Source organism: Cucumis melo, chromosome 4 (assembly GCF_025177605.1).
Source record: "Cucumis melo cultivar AY chromosome 4, USDA_Cmelo_AY_1.0, whole genome shotgun sequence".
NCBI lineage: Eukaryota > Viridiplantae > Streptophyta > Magnoliopsida > Cucurbitales > Cucurbitaceae > Cucumis > Cucumis melo.
Genome location: NC_066860.1, coordinates 32,274,420 through 32,293,673, shown reverse-complemented (window position 1 = coordinate 32,293,673; position 19,254 = coordinate 32,274,420). Strand labels below are relative to the sequence as shown.

General features: G+C 30.1%; 2 protein-coding genes and 1 long non-coding RNA gene across 4 annotated transcripts; 2 read left to right on the top strand and 1 right to left on the bottom strand.

The window, feature by feature from the left end:
- Positions 1-7,213: 7,213 nt before the first annotated feature.
- On the top strand, positions 7,214-13,164 carry LOC103486629 (beta-fructofuranosidase, insoluble isoenzyme 1). Of its 2 annotated transcripts, XM_051084120.1 has the most exons (6): positions 7,214-7,500; positions 10,702-11,558; positions 11,645-11,803; positions 12,081-12,319; positions 12,461-12,554; positions 12,662-13,164. In XM_051084120.1, exons 1-6 carry the CDS (start codon positions 7,311-7,313, stop codon positions 12,839-12,841), a joined length of 1,719 nt encoding a protein of 572 aa, XP_050940077.1. In that variant the 5' UTR covers positions 7,214-7,310; the 3' UTR covers positions 12,842-13,164. The 2 variants fall into 2 exon arrangements, with proteins under 2 accessions (XP_050940077.1, XP_050940076.1); XM_051084119.1 differs by lacking the exon at positions 7,214-7,500 and having other exon boundaries at positions 10,672-11,558.
- A 1,207-nt stretch (positions 13,165-14,371) lies between these two features.
- Positions 14,372-16,224, top strand: LOC103486630 (40S ribosomal protein S14-2). Its single transcript, XM_008444641.3, has 6 exons — positions 14,372-14,580; positions 14,924-15,043; positions 15,130-15,175; positions 15,354-15,439; positions 15,562-15,691; positions 15,938-16,224. The coding sequence occupies exons 1-6, from the start codon at positions 14,578-14,580 to the stop codon at positions 16,003-16,005; spliced, it is 453 nt and encodes a 150-aa protein (XP_008442863.1). The 5' UTR covers positions 14,372-14,577; the 3' UTR covers positions 16,006-16,224.
- A 1,148-nt stretch (positions 16,225-17,372) lies between these two features.
- On the bottom strand, positions 17,373-19,196 carry LOC103486631 (uncharacterized). The gene is made up of 2 exons (XR_537110.3): positions 18,600-19,196; positions 17,373-17,909 (listed from the first exon to the last, which is right to left on the bottom strand). It is a non-coding gene; the product is annotated as an uncharacterized LOC103486631 (long non-coding RNA).
- Between the last annotated feature and the right edge of the window lie 58 nt (positions 19,197-19,254).

Genomic DNA, 19,254 nt, shown 5'->3' with positions numbered 1-19,254 from the left:
TATTGAAAATTTCTCCATTAGCTTATTCAAAACAGAACCAATGAGCTGAATGAATCCATTTTCCTTTTATTGGAAGGACAGTTTTAGGACCGTGTTAGCTAGCCATTGTCTTTAGGGAGAAGGTTTTGTCAACCCATGAAATTAGATCTAAGATATATCCCAAAATGAAAAACCTTTGATTCCATTTAGTGTCAACTCACAACATAAAATTCTATCTGATATACTGATTTGCAACATAAAATTCTATCTGATATACTGATTTGAAGTTACATTATCTATTTATTAAAGAAGATGTAGAGATTAAAAAAAAAAAAAAGACACCAGAATAACAAAAGCTTAAATGCTACCCTCCTAGATTTGGTTTGGAGCCGTCCTTGCCAATAGGTATTTTTATCATTGGTGGAAGGAGCTTCCAAATAAACACTTATTCAACTTCAATGGTAATGTTGATCAGGAGTCATCATTAGTCGGTTGATTTCGATTTTAAAGTGATCATCCAACAATCGATTATATGGATCACATATGAAGCCACTTTCTGAACTTATGCATAATCTTCATGAAATAGACTTTGTTACCGATTATAAAGTACTTATCTAGGCATCTTTTTTCATCTAATCCATTCTTTTCGCATTCATTTTTCCTCCTCTATTGTTTTTATCCTACTATTCTCTCTTATTATTTTCTCTCTTTTACGAATGTCAAATTGCTAATAATATGATTTCTAGAATTTGAAAATTCTTCCAAGTTTTTATGTTTCAAAAGTCTCAATCTGATCATTGCAAGAAATCTCACCTAAATGAGTATATCTCAATTGATTTAGCGTTTTGTTCTATCAATTTCAAAGAAGTCGGAAATTCGAATCCTTCATTCCACATGTCATTAAAAAAAAATGAAATCTCAAAAATCAATTACGTTAATAGTTATTAGTTGACTCTAGCTAATTAAATTAATGTTAAAGTTTAAGAAAAAAATAAAAGGAAAAAAAAAACTTTTTTTTTAGATTAAACAACAACTTCATGTTGATTTAAGTTGGAAAAATCAAGTATATAGCATCATTTTAAGTTTCATTTTGATATATTGCAAACCATGATATTCTTTTGATTTTTAGCAAAATCCATATGTGTCATGTGTATCATACTTTTTGAAATACTAAAATGTCTCATTGTCGATATTGTAATTAATTGCTAGAAGTATTAGCCAAATTATAAGGACCTAATTGAAACTCAAACCACATGAAAATCGCAAAAACCAATTCAATGTATACTTTCTCCGCCTCTTTTTCGAGATAAAATTTGAAACTCCAGATCTCTTGAAAAAAGATGTAAATATTAATACAATGTAATAGACTTACGATGGGTTGGAGAAAACTTATTAATGCTTACAAAAGTATTTTTAAGCCACTGAATGATCATTCAAATCCAATTTAATAGTAAATTAGAATCCTTGAATCATCAAACCTCCAGCTAATACACTTCAAACTTCTAACTCAAAACTTTTGAGGTAATGCTTTTTACTTTACACCTAACTTAAAAAAATAGAGTACATTTAAAGTAAATACAAAAACAATACTACATTATTATTTTTATCTGCCAAACATATTGTTTTGTGAATGAATAAGACAACATTATTTTTATTTCTAAAATTAGAAACATTATATTTTGAGAGTGGCTTCTAAATCCAACATTTAAACCTAATGTCAATGATGCTATTAAAACTCAATATATCATATTACAAAAAGAATTTAGTGGAGAAAATAGAAGCCACATGGTTCCTCCACTATTTAGTGGTTTAAATTTGGTAGAAAGGAATTAATGAAAAATTAAAATAAAAAAACCTTAGCATATAACTTAATTGATTAGGACATTAATAATTTTTTCATTACTCAAAGAATATGTTCATAAATTTGATTAGAATAATAACTGAGATGAAAAGAGAATCTCAAATCTTATAAAGAAAAATACTTCATTTGCTAATATTTATAGAAGAAATATTTATACACCTTCCAAATTTATAAAGATTATCAAAATTACCTTTCATGTTCGTTATGGCCCCCAACGAATCAACGATAATGACCCGATTTTCGGATTTTGACTATTTAGAAACTTAACTATGGGGTGTTATAAATTTTCATATAACATAAAGTTATAAATATTAAAAACAATAACTTTTGATGATCAAATAAAATTAGAAGTATTTGAAAACGTACGAAAGATAAATGTGTCAGCATAACCATTGTCATAAACAAGCATCCTCATCATCCACCATGTATGTCATCGTCATACCCTAAAAAATTAAAATAAATGTGGAGTACTAAAAGTATTTCGATGATTGAAAATATATATACATAGTTGACGACTGAACTAACGAAAACCAATTAAGATAGTAATAATAAATAATTTAAGTCCCGTTTGATATGTATTTTTGTTTTGAGTTTATGTTTTTAAAAATTAATCTTACCGCTACAACTTTTATTTATAATTTTCGTATTTTATTACAATTTTAAGCATGTATTAAGAATTCAAGTTGAAATTTTTTTGGAAACTAAAAAAAATGTTTGGAACCTTTTAATACGTAATTATTCTTTTTAAAATCCAAAATATCATGAACTAAAACATATATTTAAAAAGTCCCTATTTAGTACTACAATTCAAACATATTATAAGAATCCAAACTTTAAAATATTTAATCATTCAGATCTTCACCAATTAAAGTGTTTAGTATTTTTTTGTGGGGTATTCTATGTGCCTATTCACCTATTTAGTATGACACTTTTTTGTGGCTAAACTGCACTAACTTTTTCAGTATTATTTAGGTATTAAAGTTCAAAACACGAGAGGAAAAGTGTTTCGAATGGTAAAGTTGTTGAAGATATTTAAAGAGAAATTACAATCTATCAGTGACTAAACCGTAATATATAGTAGTCTATCGTGTTCCATCGTTGATAGAAAATGAAACTTTATAGTATTTATAAATATGTTTTTATTCATTTTGATATATTTAAAAACAACTCAATATCGAATAACATAAAAGAAAAGTTATTGATAGCTTAGTTCGTTGAGGTAAAGGTTGGAAGTTAACAGCAGTAGCTAATTGGTATGTTACTTTTGTATGGGAAATTAAATTAAAGCAAAGGTAAGCCACTATCTCATTTAGTCTTTTCAAAGAGCTTTTTAAAATAAACTAACAAACAATGGGCATTGGACACAATGACCCAACTTAAAAAGAAAGGAATATATGAGTGGCTCTTTGTCATTGGTGGGCAAACCAAAGCTCCCTTTTACTCTGCCCAATTTGCCACCTTTCACTTTTATAATACCCAATATTATTTTTCATCATCATCATCATATCATTTAATTTGGCATTGGCTTTTGTTTGTGGTGCTTGCTTTGTTACAAAATGCCACCATTTATTTGGAGAAGTACTAACCTTTGCCAATTGTCAACCTGTTTTTTGTAGTTGGGTTGGGAAAGTTAGAGCTTTTGGTTTGCAAGAATTAGAAATATGCTTTAAAATAGGACAATGTGTTCTTTAGGCGTGCATATAAGCTTGAGTTTCTCTTATGTTCAAATTTGTGAAAGTAGCATTTACTACTTTGTTTCTTTATTTTGTCACTATTCTACTTTTCTTTTTTCGTTATTTTTTTGTCGAATCGCATATTTAAAATTGTGATATGAGGTTTAGAAATGTTAATTGTAATTGTTAATAACAACGTTCAATCAAATATCTTTATGATAATTATATACGATATTTTTTATTTCACCAAAAAGTTCATCTCATTAAAGAGATCTTCCTCTTATTTAAGCTAATGAGAGATTTTGTTCGCATTTTATTGGATGATTGATATTAAATTTGAGATTTTGGGTTATTAATTGGTGATTTATCGTGTGGTATTAAAGTAGTTGATCTAAGAGGTTTTGTGCTCAAACATATTTCAAATCTACAAGTGTAGGATAGGGTTAGATGATATGATATTAAATTTATCTTCCCATGAGTAACAAAATTTAACTAGGTAAACTTCTTTTCACTTGAGCACATTCCTTGTCTCAATTAACCGTGAATCACAATGACGATGTGATCATGGCATACCAAACATGACTAAGTGTGAGACATGTGACTCTAATATCACTTGTTAAAGACAACGATCATCCAAATATTTTCAAAACAATATGAGATTAATTACCAACGTTAACATCATATTTTCATGTAACTTTGCTTTCGATTTCACAAAAAAAAAATTACATAGTTGAAGGTATTTATCCTCACTTATGTACTGCAAATTTTTTTTCTTTTCCTTATTTAGTCAACGTGATACTTTAACCTAAAAAACGATTCTTAAAAGTTCAAAGGCTACATAAAATCATTAACCAAACGTTTTCCAAAATTTCTTTTGAAATTAGACAACGTACCTATCTTTGTAGCTATGTATATTTTAAAAAAAAAAGGTATGAATAACGTAAAAGTATGAATAATTGAACAACGACGATTTTTTATTTGTTCAATTTATTTAATTTTTAAGTGAAGTTCTATAGGCCAAAAGAAAAATCAAATGCCAAAACATAGCCATTCCTTTCACCCAAAATACCCCCATCTATTTTTAGTAATTAATTTATTTATTTATTTTTAGTTAAAAAAATATTCTCTAATTTTTGTTTTATTAACTAACTAATAAATTAATATAACGCTATATTTAGGGTTGTATTAAATATTTGATTTTACTTTTGATACAAATGTTAAATTTTAGATATTAATTATCACGAACATCCAAATACAAACTTTAACTATTTCATATATTTAAAATTTAGACATTCAAATCTTAAATATTTGATATTTATGTTTATGAAACAATATTTACACTCCAAACGACCTTCTTTATTAAAGTGTAAGACTTTTCACACATTTGATTTTTTTCGTATCACATAATGTAATTGAAAAATTATAAAACCTTTTTTTGTTTCATTTTTTAATCATCGGAGGAGTTTGAAATGTATTAAAAAAAATTAGTCAAAAGAGAATTAGAGACGGAGTAAAAATATCGAATAATTATTAATTAGGCAAAAGAGAAGCCATAAAATGTCAGAAAAAAGGTGTGAAGCAAAGCATGGAGAAGAGAATTATAAATTAGGGCAAGTTGAGAGAATCTACAAAGCAATTTGAGAATCTTACAATTATAATAATTATATAAATAAAAAGAAGATTTTGTTTTATGTAAATATAAATATTTTGTTAGATTAGAATTTTGGTTTTTCATAATTAATCTAATAGCTCGAATAGAACTTTAATGTTATTTCTCTTGTTGGCGTGCATAATTTATTGTTTTTTATTAGGTCTTAGAATTTTTAATATTAATGTAGTACATCGACGAATATATTTATGTAACTATATATATCAAGTAGATTTTAAATGTATAGTAATAAAGTAGATTTCTTTTAAGGATGTTGATTTAGTTTGTAAACCTCTAATTTTAAAGTTGATAATAGGTATTATGAAAGTTGAAATGCATATATTTTTGCTTAAAAGCTATGGTTGAAAAATTAATATTTATAAAAAATTAAAAAGTTCTAGAAGACAAAATGATGGTTTTTTTTTCTTTATTATTATTATTTTTTTTATTTGATAACTTTTCTAAAATAACTTTTCATTTCCCTTCAAATAAGTCTAAAAGAGTGAGCCACTTATTTGTGATAAAATATTTATATTTCCAAAAAAAATATTATAAACTCTTAATTTATTTTATATAATTTTACATTCATGATAAATTAAAAGGTATAATCTTTCGCTAAAGCGAGGATAAATCAAGGTATTTAAATGTAATAATGATCAAAACGTTAGCAATTTTTTAATAATAAAATTTTACGTTATTCATTTGACATTATTACTATTAAACTAAAGATAACGATGAAAATAATTTATTTTGTTTGTTTAAAAAGTTTCTTTGTCTTTCATTAAAAAAATAGAAAAATAATGAAACCTTATTTAATCAAACAAAATTAATTAATTATAGTTTTTAACCCTAGTGAAAAATACTTGCTAAATAGCAAAAATAATAGCAACAATTAAATGAAGAAATTCAAAACTTATTTGATTACACAGATTTTCCTTCTTTTTCTTTTTCAACTCTTACCATTCATTTTCTTTTAATAGACGAAATATTACAATTTCCATATGATAAATATTTAAAAATGAGAAAAACTTATTTATGGTATGATAGTGATTATTAATTTAGAACCACACCGTTTGAATTTCAATGAATGATCTCGTGTTAACTTTAATTTCTATTAGATCTTAAAACAATCAAGGTGAGTCTAACGGTCGTTGACATCACATTTTATTTTAAGGACGTGAGTTTTAAAGGTACTTATAATGAAAAATCTAACTCGATTTATTTTTGAAAATATAAAAGCTGTTTTAATGTACTTTTAAGTTAATAATAGGGTTTTGGTCGATATAACTCATATATTTGTCCTAAATATATTGTATATAGTTGTGTGAAGTTTATGAAAGTTCAAAAGTTAATAAAGCCGAGGAGTGTATGGATATATTGTTTTAATCAAGCCAAGAATAAATAAATAACAACATGAACAAGTGTAGGCAATTAAAACATCTCATATTTATCTTTTGAAAATTTTCAATTTTAAATTATCCTATGGAAGAAGATTTCAGGAGTTAAACAAACATTCAAATCTTCATTTCCGATTTAGAAAATTTAGCTCCGTTTCATATATTTTTAAAAATATAAATTGAAAAACAAGTATTTGATCTACAAATATTTCTATTTTTCCTTAAAGTTGAACTAATCTCTTATCGACCCTTCGTTTTTATATATTTGTGTTATTTTTCCTTAAAGTTGAACTAATCTCTTATCGACCCTTCGTTTTTATATATTTGTGTTATTTTTCCTTAAAGTTGAACTAATCTCTTATCGACCCTTCGTTTTTATATATTTGTGTTAGTACAATAAGAATGTAAATCTAAATACATAAATCTTGACTTAGTAACCATAATTAAATTCTTAATTTTGTATTTGTATTAGATTAAACAGGTGTCATCAGATAATAAAAAAGCCTTATCAATTTTATTGTTTATTAATTAAACAGTGGGAGATTACATTAACAAATTTATCCTCTTTTTTAGAGCAATTTTTTTAAAAAATAAATAAATAAATAATTTATCCTCAGCCATTTTTCGCTCTATAAATAAGCATTCAAACTCATCGTAATTCGACGTTCAACTCCGGACTCCGCTACTGGAGCCGCTTATATCTTCTCACCGTTTTCCCTTTTCATTGGTTTTTCCATTTTTCAATTTCCTCAATGAATCTCTCCACTACTTTTCTTTCTCTTCTTCTCGGATTCTCCTTCTTTTCTCTGTTCATCAACAATGGCGTTGAAGCTCTCCATAAAATTTATCCTGAATTACAGTCTATTCAAACCGACGCCTCCGTAGTTAAACCACTCCATCGAACTCGTTTTCACTTCCAACCGCGCCGTAACTGGATCAACGGTTCGTAATTTCTAAATTCTCAGATTCCTCTTTTCTCGTTGTGATCTGATTTGAATTGATTTGATCTTAACTTATCTGATATATCAATCTGAAAATTCCGATTCTCTTTCTCTCTCTCTCTGTTTCACAATCGGAAAATTAGTAGAGGAAAATTGATTGAGTTTTTGGATCAAGTCGGAGCGTTTTTTTGCTTTCTTTAACGATCATGACTTGATAATTGATTGACGTCGACGCAGATTCCCATTATCTCATTCCGTTTTTGCTTTTTTTTTTTTTTTTCCTTTTTTGAAAGATAATGTTTATTTCTTTTTGCTGCTTTTCTGGCCCTCTGATTGGTTTTTGCTTTTGTTAGTTCTATTAATTCTAACCGTCCGATCAGTTTTTTTTCCCACTTTCTATTTCTGCTTTTATTTATTTGATATCGTTATTATTATCGCCTGAAAACTACTTACCTTTTTTTTTTTTCCCTTATCATCTTAAAATGTATCTCTACCACTTTCATTTTTTCTTCCTTTTGTGTGTGGTTAATAATTTTTGTTAATTAAATTTAACATCTATGCTTATTAATATACTTTTTGAGGATGATATTGGTGTATTGAATTAGGGTGCAAGTTTACTATTAATATAAACCTTTTTTTTGTCACCATCTAAATCTTCATTCTTCTATGTGGGTGATTTATTTGTGTATGTTTGGCGTCCAAATAAGTCTAGGTTATTGAGGTTATAAAATTATGAAAATTTTGACTTCTGTTTGGAACTTTGGAAAGAACTAAATCATATAAATTTAGATCGAGAGAAAATGTTAATTAACTAATACAAATAATAATAATATTAAAAAAAGAATGAAGTTTTTGAGTTACAAAAACTTAATTTACAAAATTCTTTGGTCTAACATCTTTTTAAGTATTTCATGTAAAATTATAAATAAGAAAGAAAAAAAGAACCCATTGAAATTTTGGAAACTTTTTATCCTGCTCTTTTTTTTTTTTTAATTACTTTTAGTTTAAATATGGAATATGGTGGGACCTTGAACTAAATATGTTTTCAAAAGAATATTAATTAATGAATGGATGGGAAGTGAGTAAATAATAAGGATTATGCAAATTTAAGGCATATTTAATTTAATTTAGATTATTTTTGTGTTAGATGTCACCTGTGTTTCGTAGTCAAACATGTAACTCTCAATACCAAATTCGGTTTGCCACATTTTGGAATAAAGTTCAATATAGTAATGAACCATACAATAGAATAATCTACAAGTTAATATGAACAAATAAATAAATGACATTTGTTGAGGTGATATTATGACGTAGGATACACGTAAGCACTTTATTTTTTATTATTATTTTGATATGGGGTCCATAAACTCACTATCTTATTGGACATTTTATAAAAATGAAATGTGTAAGTTTTGGCCTTTTTTATTTTAAGAGTTGTTATTATTTATTACCTACTACATGCCCATGACCTTAGAGGAATGGTGACCATTATTGTACCTCTAAGGTCAATCAACTTGAGATTTTTTTAGGGTAATATCTCACCACGTACAATGATAATCTACCACATCTCAATCAAGATGTACTTTTTTTTATGTATAATATAATATAATATTATTATATTACATAGTCTGTCCATTAATTTTTGGCCCATTGACTAGTTCACAACCAAAAACCTCACCATGTTTTGTTTGTTGCTCTATGTTTTCTTGTTTTACTACTTATGTGATACCATGTGTTAGGATGTGGCTCACAATCTTGATGGACAAATATTAAGATTTGAGAAAATTTGCATTTATTGTACTAAAGTTGTTATAATATTATATAAAGTAGTGTAGGTATAAGTCTAAGTGAAATAAAGATTCACATGCGCAAAAGGGAATATTCTTAGAAGTAAAGTTTATATATATATTATGTGTTATTATGGCCATCTTTTTTTTCTTTTTTTTCTACTGGGTTAGTTTGGTCGGTTTTTCTTAAAAGAATCGAAAATATTATTAAAAAAAATTAACTTATATAAGTGGTTGGGAATCTCTAATACATGTTGGAGTTGGCTTTTGAACTTTTTCCTTGTTTGTATAATATTCATAAATATATAAATGACAAATTTTGGTTGTAACATTCATAAGAATGTGAGATTTCTCCGTCCCTCTTTCTAGAAAAAGTTTGGCAATTCTCTTGCATTAAAAAAAGCCTATTATGTATATAATTGATTTTATGGTATGATAATGTTAGAGCTTTTACCATGAGTCATGTGGGTTTCCAAATAAAACAAATGTTGTTTTTGTTATAGCAATCTCTATGTATATATGATTAAACTCTCTATGTATATATGGTTAATTTTATGGGAAAATATTAAACTTTTTTAAATTTTTATTTACGCTCTAAATTTTTATATTTTACATTTTTATCCTAAGTAGTTAATGCTCTCCCATAACCAATTTTCAAAAAATATGATCGTTATGTTTGAAAATTTATAAAAACTAATTTGAGATTAAAAAGTGCAAAATATATAAACTAATGAACTAACTTATTTACCAACATAACAAAATAAGCAAATAAAAAGTGAATATTTTCAATAGACTAAAATAAAAAGTAACATTTTAAAAACTAGTTTTTTTAAACAAAATATTAGGGCCAAGAAACATATCAAGAAAAGAGTGTTGAAAAAATGTTGTGAATGTGATTGGTGAGTATGAATGTGTTATTCCTTTTTTAGCCTAAAGTTAAAGAATGTATTAGAAATATTTGTAAACATAGTCCTATAGTTTGACATTGCCTAATTTAGATGTTTATTATGCTATAGATGTATGTGAAAAATAGTGGATTTTTTTTAGCTATTTTGTGTTTGTTTCCTAACAAAGATTCCTAACTTGTTTTTTTTTTTTTTTTTTTTTTCTTTTATCGTGTTGCCTTTTGGTGGTGCTCAATCCTGTCCACAACAAAACCAAATGCAGATCCAAATGGTAAGTTATTGCAACATCATAAGTTTTTTATTTGACAAATTGTAATTATATCCTTAAATTTTCTATCATTTAGTCAATCCAAAATTTTAAATTCAACTTTCAAACTGTAGTAATTATATAAATTTTGTAATTCAATTTGAAAAAGAAAAAGAGCAAAAATTGACAAAACATTTTACAAAAATGAACAATTTATGTAGTTAACTATTCTTTTGACCAACTTTGTTGTGAACAATGAACAGGACCAATGTACTTCAATGGAATTTACCATTTGTTTTATCAATACAATCCCAAAGGCGCAGTTTGGGGAAACATCGTTTGGGCTCACTCAATTTCCAGAGACCTAATCAATTGGAAGCCATTGAAGGCTGCCATTTACCCTTCAAAGCCCTTCGACATCAATGGCTGCTGGTCCGGCTCCGCCACCGTCCTCCCCGGCAACAAGCCCGTCATCTTATACACCGGAATCGACCCCCAAAACCGCCAGGTCCAAAACTACGCCATTCCGGCCAACCTTTCGGATCCGTATCTTACCGAGTGGATCAAACCAGATCACAACCCGATCGTCGACCCGGGTCCGGGAGTCAATGCCAGCGCCTTCCGGGACCCGACGACGGCGTGGCTGAGCAAAAGCGGCCACTGGAAGACTATCATCGGCAGCAAGAGGAAAAGGAGGGGAATGGCGTATTTATATAGAAGTAGGGATTTTGTGAAGTGGACGAAGGCGAAACACCCTTTACATTCTGCCGCTAATACGGGTATGTGGGAATGCCCCGATTTCTACCCGGTTCCTCTCAGGGGCAGGCTTGGATTGGACCCTTCGGTGACTGGGAATTGGGTTAAACATGTGTTGAAGGTGAGTTTGGATCTTACTAGATATGAGTATTATACAGTAGGGAAGTATTTTCCGAAGAAAGATAAGTACGTACCGGATAATACATCGGTGGATGGATGGAGTGGGTTGAGATATGACTACGGCAATTTCTATGCTTCGAAGTCGTTCTATGATCCGTTGAGGAAGAGGAGGGTTTTGTGGGGTTGGGCTAATGAGTCTGATAGTGCGCAAGATGATGTTTCTAAAGGATGGGCTGGAATTCAGGTCTGTGTTTTTTGATAAAATTGTGCTTCGTTTTGTTTTGTTCCGTTAGCACTTTGAGAATGATCCTTTTATTTTTCTTATTGCAGTTAATTCCTAGGACGGTGTGGTTGGATCACAACCAGAAGCAGCTCATACAATGGCCGGTTGAAGAGCTGAATACGCTTAGAGGGAAGAAAGTTGTGTTGAGCCATCAGAAGCTGTTGAAGGGACATACTGTTGAGGTTAAAGGAATTACTGCTGCCCAGGTTTGTGATATCACATTTTACTGCTGTTGATTTTCTTGGAATAGGTCGTGATTTGGTGGGTGTGTGTTTGGAATTGGGACTGCTTTTCTAAGTGCTTTGGCTCCATAATCATTTGATTTTCTGTTTTTAAAAATTGTATTTGTTTCCATAACGAAGAATCTATCTTAAAAAAACATGAAATGGTACATTACAAGCTTTTGATCCAAACACTTTAGTTGATGCTTTTAGCATGAATTACCACATATATTTCTGCTTATTGATTTTCACTTTTGTACAGGCTGATGTTGAAGTTATCTTCAGCTTTTCAAGTCTAGATAAAGCGGAGCCATTTGATCCAAGATGGGTAGATGCACAAGCCGCATGTGATCAACTGGGTTTAAAGTCCCAAGGTGGAGTTGGGCCGTTTGGGCTTCTAACCCTGGCTTCAGAAAACCTTGAGGAATTCACTCCTGTATTCTTCAGGATCTTCAAGGCCCATCACAAGCACGTGGTTCTTATGTGCTCTGATGCCAGAAGGTACAATTTCTTCTCTATTCTATCAAATGAACTTAATTATTCAATTCTTTTTCACTTTATTTGAAATTAAGCTGCAAATGGAAATGTACCTCAAACACTGACTTATTTTTGCCTTCCCTTCTCTCTTTTTTGGTGGTGTAGCTCTTCTTTGAAGGAAGATGGATTATACAAGCCAGCATTTGCCGGCTATGTCGACATCGATTTATCGAGTAAAAAGCTCTCATTAAGATCTTTGGTATGTTTAAAATCATAGTCAAATAAATGCCCTTCTCTTCCCCAATGTTTATAAATCTAAACTACAGGTGACTAATTCTTTTATATATGAAATGGCTGTTTGTACAGATTGATCATTCGGTGGTAGAAAGCTTTGGAGGAGGAGGAAAAACATGCATAACTTCAAGGGTATATCCAACAAAGGGAGTGTTTAATGATGCTCATTTGCATGTGTTCAACAATGGAACAGAGGCTATCACAGTAGAATATCTTAGTGCTTGGAGTATGAAAAGTGCTAGGGTGAATTAAGTCTTTAAATTAGAATCTTAATTAGAATGTGTTTGTTTTGGCTTTTTTTTGGGCTTTAAATTAGTAGGGAAAATGGAGGGTAGTGAGGGAGGCAGGTTAATTTAGGTCGTAATGAGAGATGGCTGCTTTTCACCTTCTCTTACTTTTGTCTTGATGGATCTTGAATAAGAGTTGATCTTGACCCTTTCGGTTGAGATTTATATCCCTCTTGTTAAACTTGATTACTTATTTATTTTAGCCCCATCCTTTTGCAGAACATATTTGAAAATGATTGTAGTGATATGTTGATAAAAAAATGTCTTCACAAGACATGGTTTAATTTATATCTCTTGTTATTAATAACAAACTGTGGGGTTGATTGTTTGAATCGAATCGAAGCTAAACTCATACTCATCAATAAAAGATAGATAAAAGAAATGAAAAGTATTGATTCGGTATATGAAAATTGGAAATTTGTCCAATAGATTTTGGTGGGTTATTTATCAAATTCAGCTCCAAGAAGCACTTATGGGACTTAAATGTGTTTTCAACTGTTACAACTTATGGATTTGGAGATCTATTTTTAATTCAACTCGAGCATTTGAGTTGGTTAGTTCTATAATCTATATCTATAACTAAGTTGGATAGAGTGGGCATTGGGAAAACCCAATGTAACCCGACCTATATACTTATATGTATGTTGATTATGGTCAGGTGAAAGTTGAGTTGAAATTTTATTTTAGGAATCCAATAATCGAATTGGTTGACTCTTTGAAATTCCAACCCAAACTTCAAGACCTCTTAATTCCAATCCTACTCTTTCCTTTGTACTTTCTTTTAAACTTTATTTTAGAAATCCAATAAATCGAATTGGTTCAGTATTTATTTAATTTCTTTTAAATCTTTTAAAGTTTATAAAAGATTTAAAAGAATTAGAGGTATTTTTGAAAACAAAATACTAACAATTTCGTCACTTTCAAGATGTAGTAATGCCCTTAACTTGTTAATAATATATAAAAGAAATATCAAGCAGAAAGAGATCCATAAAAAAGAGAAATAATAAAATTAAAATCACAAATGTTAAGACTCAAAAATTCTAATAAGATTGTATGTTGGGTAACTGGATATGTATTAATATGTCAATTGGCTCAGCTTAATACACGAAGAAAGACATATTGGGAGAGACGTGAAAATAACCCGGATTGATAATAATATTAATATTATTTTTAGCTAATCTTTAGTGGATGATAAATTCCAAAATTTAAAATTTAAATGGATACGACATTTTAATTATTATACGTCACTTCGTAATTGCAGTCCAATCAACAAGTATCAAGTAATGTTATAATCACGTTATCTTTTTATTAGTCAACTAAAGTTGTAAAAATAGAGTTTCAATATTTTGATAATGTTCCATCCAATAAGTTCGACTAACTAACGGTCAATATTTTGATGATGAATTTTCCTAAAATTGCTGTACCGAAAAATAACGTCAATTTTACCCTAAAACTAGTAGATGAAGATACCTTATGTCGATGTTGGAGGGCTTGGGGGCAAATTCATAATTTGTGCATATTTAGAGGGTTGGACAATGAAAATAATTTTTCCTCCGCCCCCATTCTGAAAACCCTAACTAATAAAAATAAAAGTATACATCTCCCAGCTGTGGCGGTGGCAGCCTAGAAGGTCTCGAAGGTTCAAGCTAAGTCTCTGAAGCCTTAACTTCATTTACAAAGTCCGGTCATATACTCTCCACCATGGTATTTCATCGCTCTTTTCCATTTTATTTCTGTATTAAGTTCATGGATATCATAGTTTCAATCCGATTATAATTGTTAAATTGAAAGAAAAATGTCGGAAACCTTATGGAAAATTTTGTCATTAGCAATCGATTCAAGATTGGAAAGGAGAATGGAAATTTGTATACCTCTGTTTATTTTTTTCTCGTAACAAAGTCGATGCGTTGATTCTGCCTGCATTTCAACTGTCGTTCCCTCATGTTTGCCTTCTAAACGCAAAATTGGAAGTTTACGACATTTGTGATGTGTACTCTGTAGTCTATAGGATTGGAAGTTTACGACATTTGTGATGTGTATTCTGTAGTCGAGAAGGAAGACTAGAGAGCCTAAGGAGGAAACTGTCACTCTTGGCCCTGCTGTTCGTGAAGGAGAGCATGTCTTTGGTGTTGCTCACATTTTTGCTTCGTTCAATGACACTTTCATTGTGAGTGATCTTCGTTAGATTCTTCATTTAAGAACTTATATGGTTTTTTTGTGTAATCGACTCATTGTTCTATGGTTGAATTGCAGCATGTGACCGATCTGTCTGGTCGGGAAACACTTGTTCGCATCACTGGTATATAATCTCTTCCGCTAACTGTTGAAATTGATTCTGGCATAGCTAATGGTCTGCTTTTTGAGTGATTTGATTACACTAGTTGATAATTTCCCTGTATTTTGTAGTTCATTCTCATTGTGATTTAGTATTCTGTCTTTTGAATTGTTGGACTGATGATTTATCTGTCTTTGTTCAGGTGGTATGAAGGTGAAAGCTGATAGAGATGAATCGTCGCCTTATGCTGCCATGCTTGCTGCCCAAGACGTTTCTCAAAGATGCAAGGTTTGATCCATTATCAGCTTTATGTGTTTCTCTTCGTTATAGTGTACTTAATCTAAATGTGAGAATCGCCATGTTGCCAAGAGATGTGCATTTGTATTGAATCACTTGGTAATGTCTGACAGGAACTTGGCATCACTGCTTTACACATAAAGCTTCGGGCTACTGGTGGAAATAAAACCAAAACTCCTGGACCTGGTGCTCAATCAGCTCTTAGAGCCCTTGCACGTTCAGGCATGAGGATCGGTCGTATAGGTGCATATTCTTGCTTTTCGGCTATGTTTGTGCATAGAGTTGTGTAATTGACTTAGGCATTCTTAATGCATGTTAGGAAGCAAATTTCATACTACTAAAATTGATTATAAATGATTAAAATCATTTTTGGAACGATTTAGAAAATGACAAGTGATCAAACCATTTTGGTGGGATTTTCACAAGGTATTATACTTCAACTTTTCAAGGTCTAATTATTTCATTAACCTAATTTGTTGGTCTTCGCAGAGGATGTAACTCCAATACCTACCGACAGCACTCGAAGAAAGGGTGGAAGGAGAGGAAGAAGACTGTGATTCATAGCCATCTTCAAAATGGGTTTGCACTTCTTGCTGCTCGACCATTGAGTTCCATAGTTTTAGACAACGTAGCATGTTCAATCGATAAATCCGGTGTTTTGGTTTTTGGTGTTCATCAAGATTTTTGCTGTGTTTTGATTTAAATCATTTAGTCAATTGAGTTTGATACTTTCTTTTTTTGGCTGCATTTTATAATTAATTAATGATTAATATTGATGTGTGGGACTCGTCGCATATAGCCATATAAGTCTGATTGACCGATGGTATCATGTGTTAGTTTTATATACTAGACGAAAACAATAATTATTGTCACTCTTTGAATATACTAACTGATTTTCTCATCCGATTTGAAAAATCACTTTTATTTTCTTCTATTACGACAATTGCATTTTTTAAATAAAATAAACATTCTGTAATGTGCTTCAATAAAAGATGTATTCCTGTTTTGCTGTTATTTGTACAAATTTTATGATAGGGAAGTATTGAAGATAGATTACTATATATACCTCTAATTTAGTAAATATTTTGATCGGCCAAAGAAAATATTTACTTAGAAATTTCAATGTTTTTAAAAACCCAATCCTCATCTCGTATTGTCAAAATTCGGAAAAAAAAATATCAATTTGGACACAATTGTATTAAAATTTTAGAGATATGTTCATGTGAGATAGTGTGTGTAGGAATGTATATTCTCATCCTATCATAATAAGATTTATAAACAAAATGTTAGTCATTATTATCCCTAAAAAAGTTACTAATTATAATTTCAACAATGATGAATGGGTCAAAAATAAAATATATTTACGTTTCGTGGAAAACGAGAAGCCTAAAAACGAGGGTATGTATCTTGCTAATTTTACTATTTTTATTCTATAATATTGCATTTTTAAATCTGTTTTGGTCACTGTCTAAACTCAATTTAAAGGGTCTGCTCATTTTTAAAGGCATTCGGCCTGATATAGACTCCAATTGTTTTTCTCTTTATCGTCATTTGTTGATTTTGAGGTCTAACGAATTCTCCAAACCATGATACGTTGACCATCTTGGACGGCTGTGTTTAGAGATGGTAAATTTGATTAACAACCAATAAATTTTTCACTGAAGTAGCTTTTGTTGTGTATGAAAACAAGAACTCGGCTATAAACTCAGAAATTTGTTTTAATTAGAGTCAAAAATGTATTAACTCACTTTTTGGCTCATAAAGGTATAGAGAAGAATCAAATTGATCTTCCTCGTATCTCTTACCCACCCTGATGAGTGATTTCATAATTTGGTGAAAAAAATCACACATAGATGATAAGGTTTCAAAAATAAAACATGGGCATTAGACAAATTGACAAGAAAAAAAAAACGAGGCTAAAATGTTATTCAATCTTAATTTTCAGAATAAAGTTTTGTAATCCTTTTCATATTTTTCCACAAGTTTCAAATTACAAAATGGAATAATCTAATTACGCTCAATTTTGGTCTTCATACACCTCTTACTTCTTCTTTCACCATGTCTTAATAAAATTCTTGTTTTGGAAGGTGTAAACCTGTGTCCTCAAATTCTATGACATTTTGTTTGCATTTGTTGGTTACTTTTGACACTAAGCAATTTCATTCCCATGAGATTTTATGTGGGACGAATATACAAATATACTGTCCTTAATACTCAAGGCACGTTTTCAAATAGAGCACCTTAATACTTTTTAGATTACTATGTGCAGATTAAAGTGTTGAAATCTACACTAAACTTAGTAGACATTCTCACTCTTTGTGAGATAGATAGCTCTTTGATGATGTATTTGGTGAGAAACAAGAATCATCTTATATGCAACAATACTTCAATCTACAGATCTTCCTCAAACTGATAGGATCGCACCTTACCTTCCTCAAATTCCTAGCCCTCAGCATAACATCTGATTCAAAAAACAAAAAGCAAAAAAAATATGCAATCCGTAAGCTCAAAATCTCAAAGAGAAATACCAAAAATTAAAGTCCCACAAAAGTAAACCAGGTTAACTAAGTAAATCTCCAGATGGAAAAGCAGCCAGTCCAAATTCAATGACATGGGATAAATGCATAGAACATAATGAAAAAGGAGTATAAAAGTTATAACCCCGTTCTAGTTCTTCCTCAAGTGTGTTAATTGAGTGAGGGTAAGGAAGTAACTCAACAACAAATTATAGCTTGTGTTTGAGTAATGTACCAAGAACTATTAAGGCAACTGCAAAAGATTTTATCAGTTGACGGAAAGTAAAATAATAGATGGAATCACTTTAGGGAACCTGATGCCCTATGTTGCATTTAGTTGCAAAATAAGGTTCAACTATTGTCCCATTTGAACAGATTACAAGATCTGTATAATGAAATTATGAACAAATAGGTGTCCCATTCATTGAAAATCAACTGCAAGTGAATAGTTCAGCTGACAAAGTCGAATGGAAATCAATATTGGGAACAAACATATCGTCTTCAGTACATTAACAACAAAAGATGATGCGAGATTGTTCCCTTCACAAGATTAACAGTTAAGCTCTAAATAAAACAATAACCCAGAGAAAACAAAACAGAATTCATTGAACTTCAAAGAAGAATCAAAGTCGAACCTCTTTGAATGTAAATATTCAATAGCGTTCGGCCATCTTGAAGCTGCTTTCCAGCGAAAATCACTGGCTTCGGATTCCGATGGAATTCCTGTTTATGGCTAACATTTCATTTCCAATTTTCAATCCCCAAAATGAATATTAAACGAAACCTTCTTTGTAATGGATTGAATTTTGGCTTAGACATTGTCGATGGTTTTGCAGCTCTAAGCTTCGAGATAGAAATCTTCCCCATGTTTTAGGGTTTGAAGGAAATTGTCTGTACAATTTTTATTGCACAATCTTCGCTTTGAATTTATAGGATTTCAATTTTTTAGGGTTTCATTTTTTACGATTTGGAGCTTTTCGGATCTTTACCGCCTGATCCGACCCGACTAGTGTTGATTTTTACCATTTGAAATAATAATTAAATAAACTTCCAATATTTATAGAAATTGTTTTTCCAAATGAAATGTAAAACGACGTTAATGGATATATATATTTATTTTTATAACTAAAAAAGTTTCAATTTTTTGCAAAATCCCCCTTTAGTTCTTTTTAGTTTTAGAGATTATCAAAGCATCAATTTCTGAGATAAGATTAATGTATTTATAATCAAGCCAAAACTTTTAAAATGCGAGTTAAAAAATAAATTAAATTAATTTGATAAATACAAACG

Bases quoted from the DNA above. Each gene is read 5' to 3' on its own strand.
- LOC103486630 (XM_008444641.3), top strand. The intron at 15,044-15,129 runs GTGAGTGATCTT...GTTGAATTGCAG, and splicing joins CGTTCAATGACACTTTCATT to CATGTGACCGATCTGTCTGG. The intron at 15,440-15,561 runs GTTTGATCCATT...AATGTCTGACAG, and splicing joins ACGTTTCTCAAAGATGCAAG to GAACTTGGCATCACTGCTTT.
- LOC103486629 (XM_051084120.1), top strand. From the start codon at position 7,311: ATGAATCTCTCCACTACTTTTCTTTCTCTTCTTCTCGGATTCTCCTTC. The intron at 7,501-10,701 runs GTTCGTAATTTC...AACAATGAACAG, and splicing joins GCGCCGTAACTGGATCAACG to GACCAATGTACTTCAATGGA. The intron at 11,559-11,644 runs GTCTGTGTTTTT...TTCTTATTGCAG, and splicing joins AAGGATGGGCTGGAATTCAG to TTAATTCCTAGGACGGTGTG.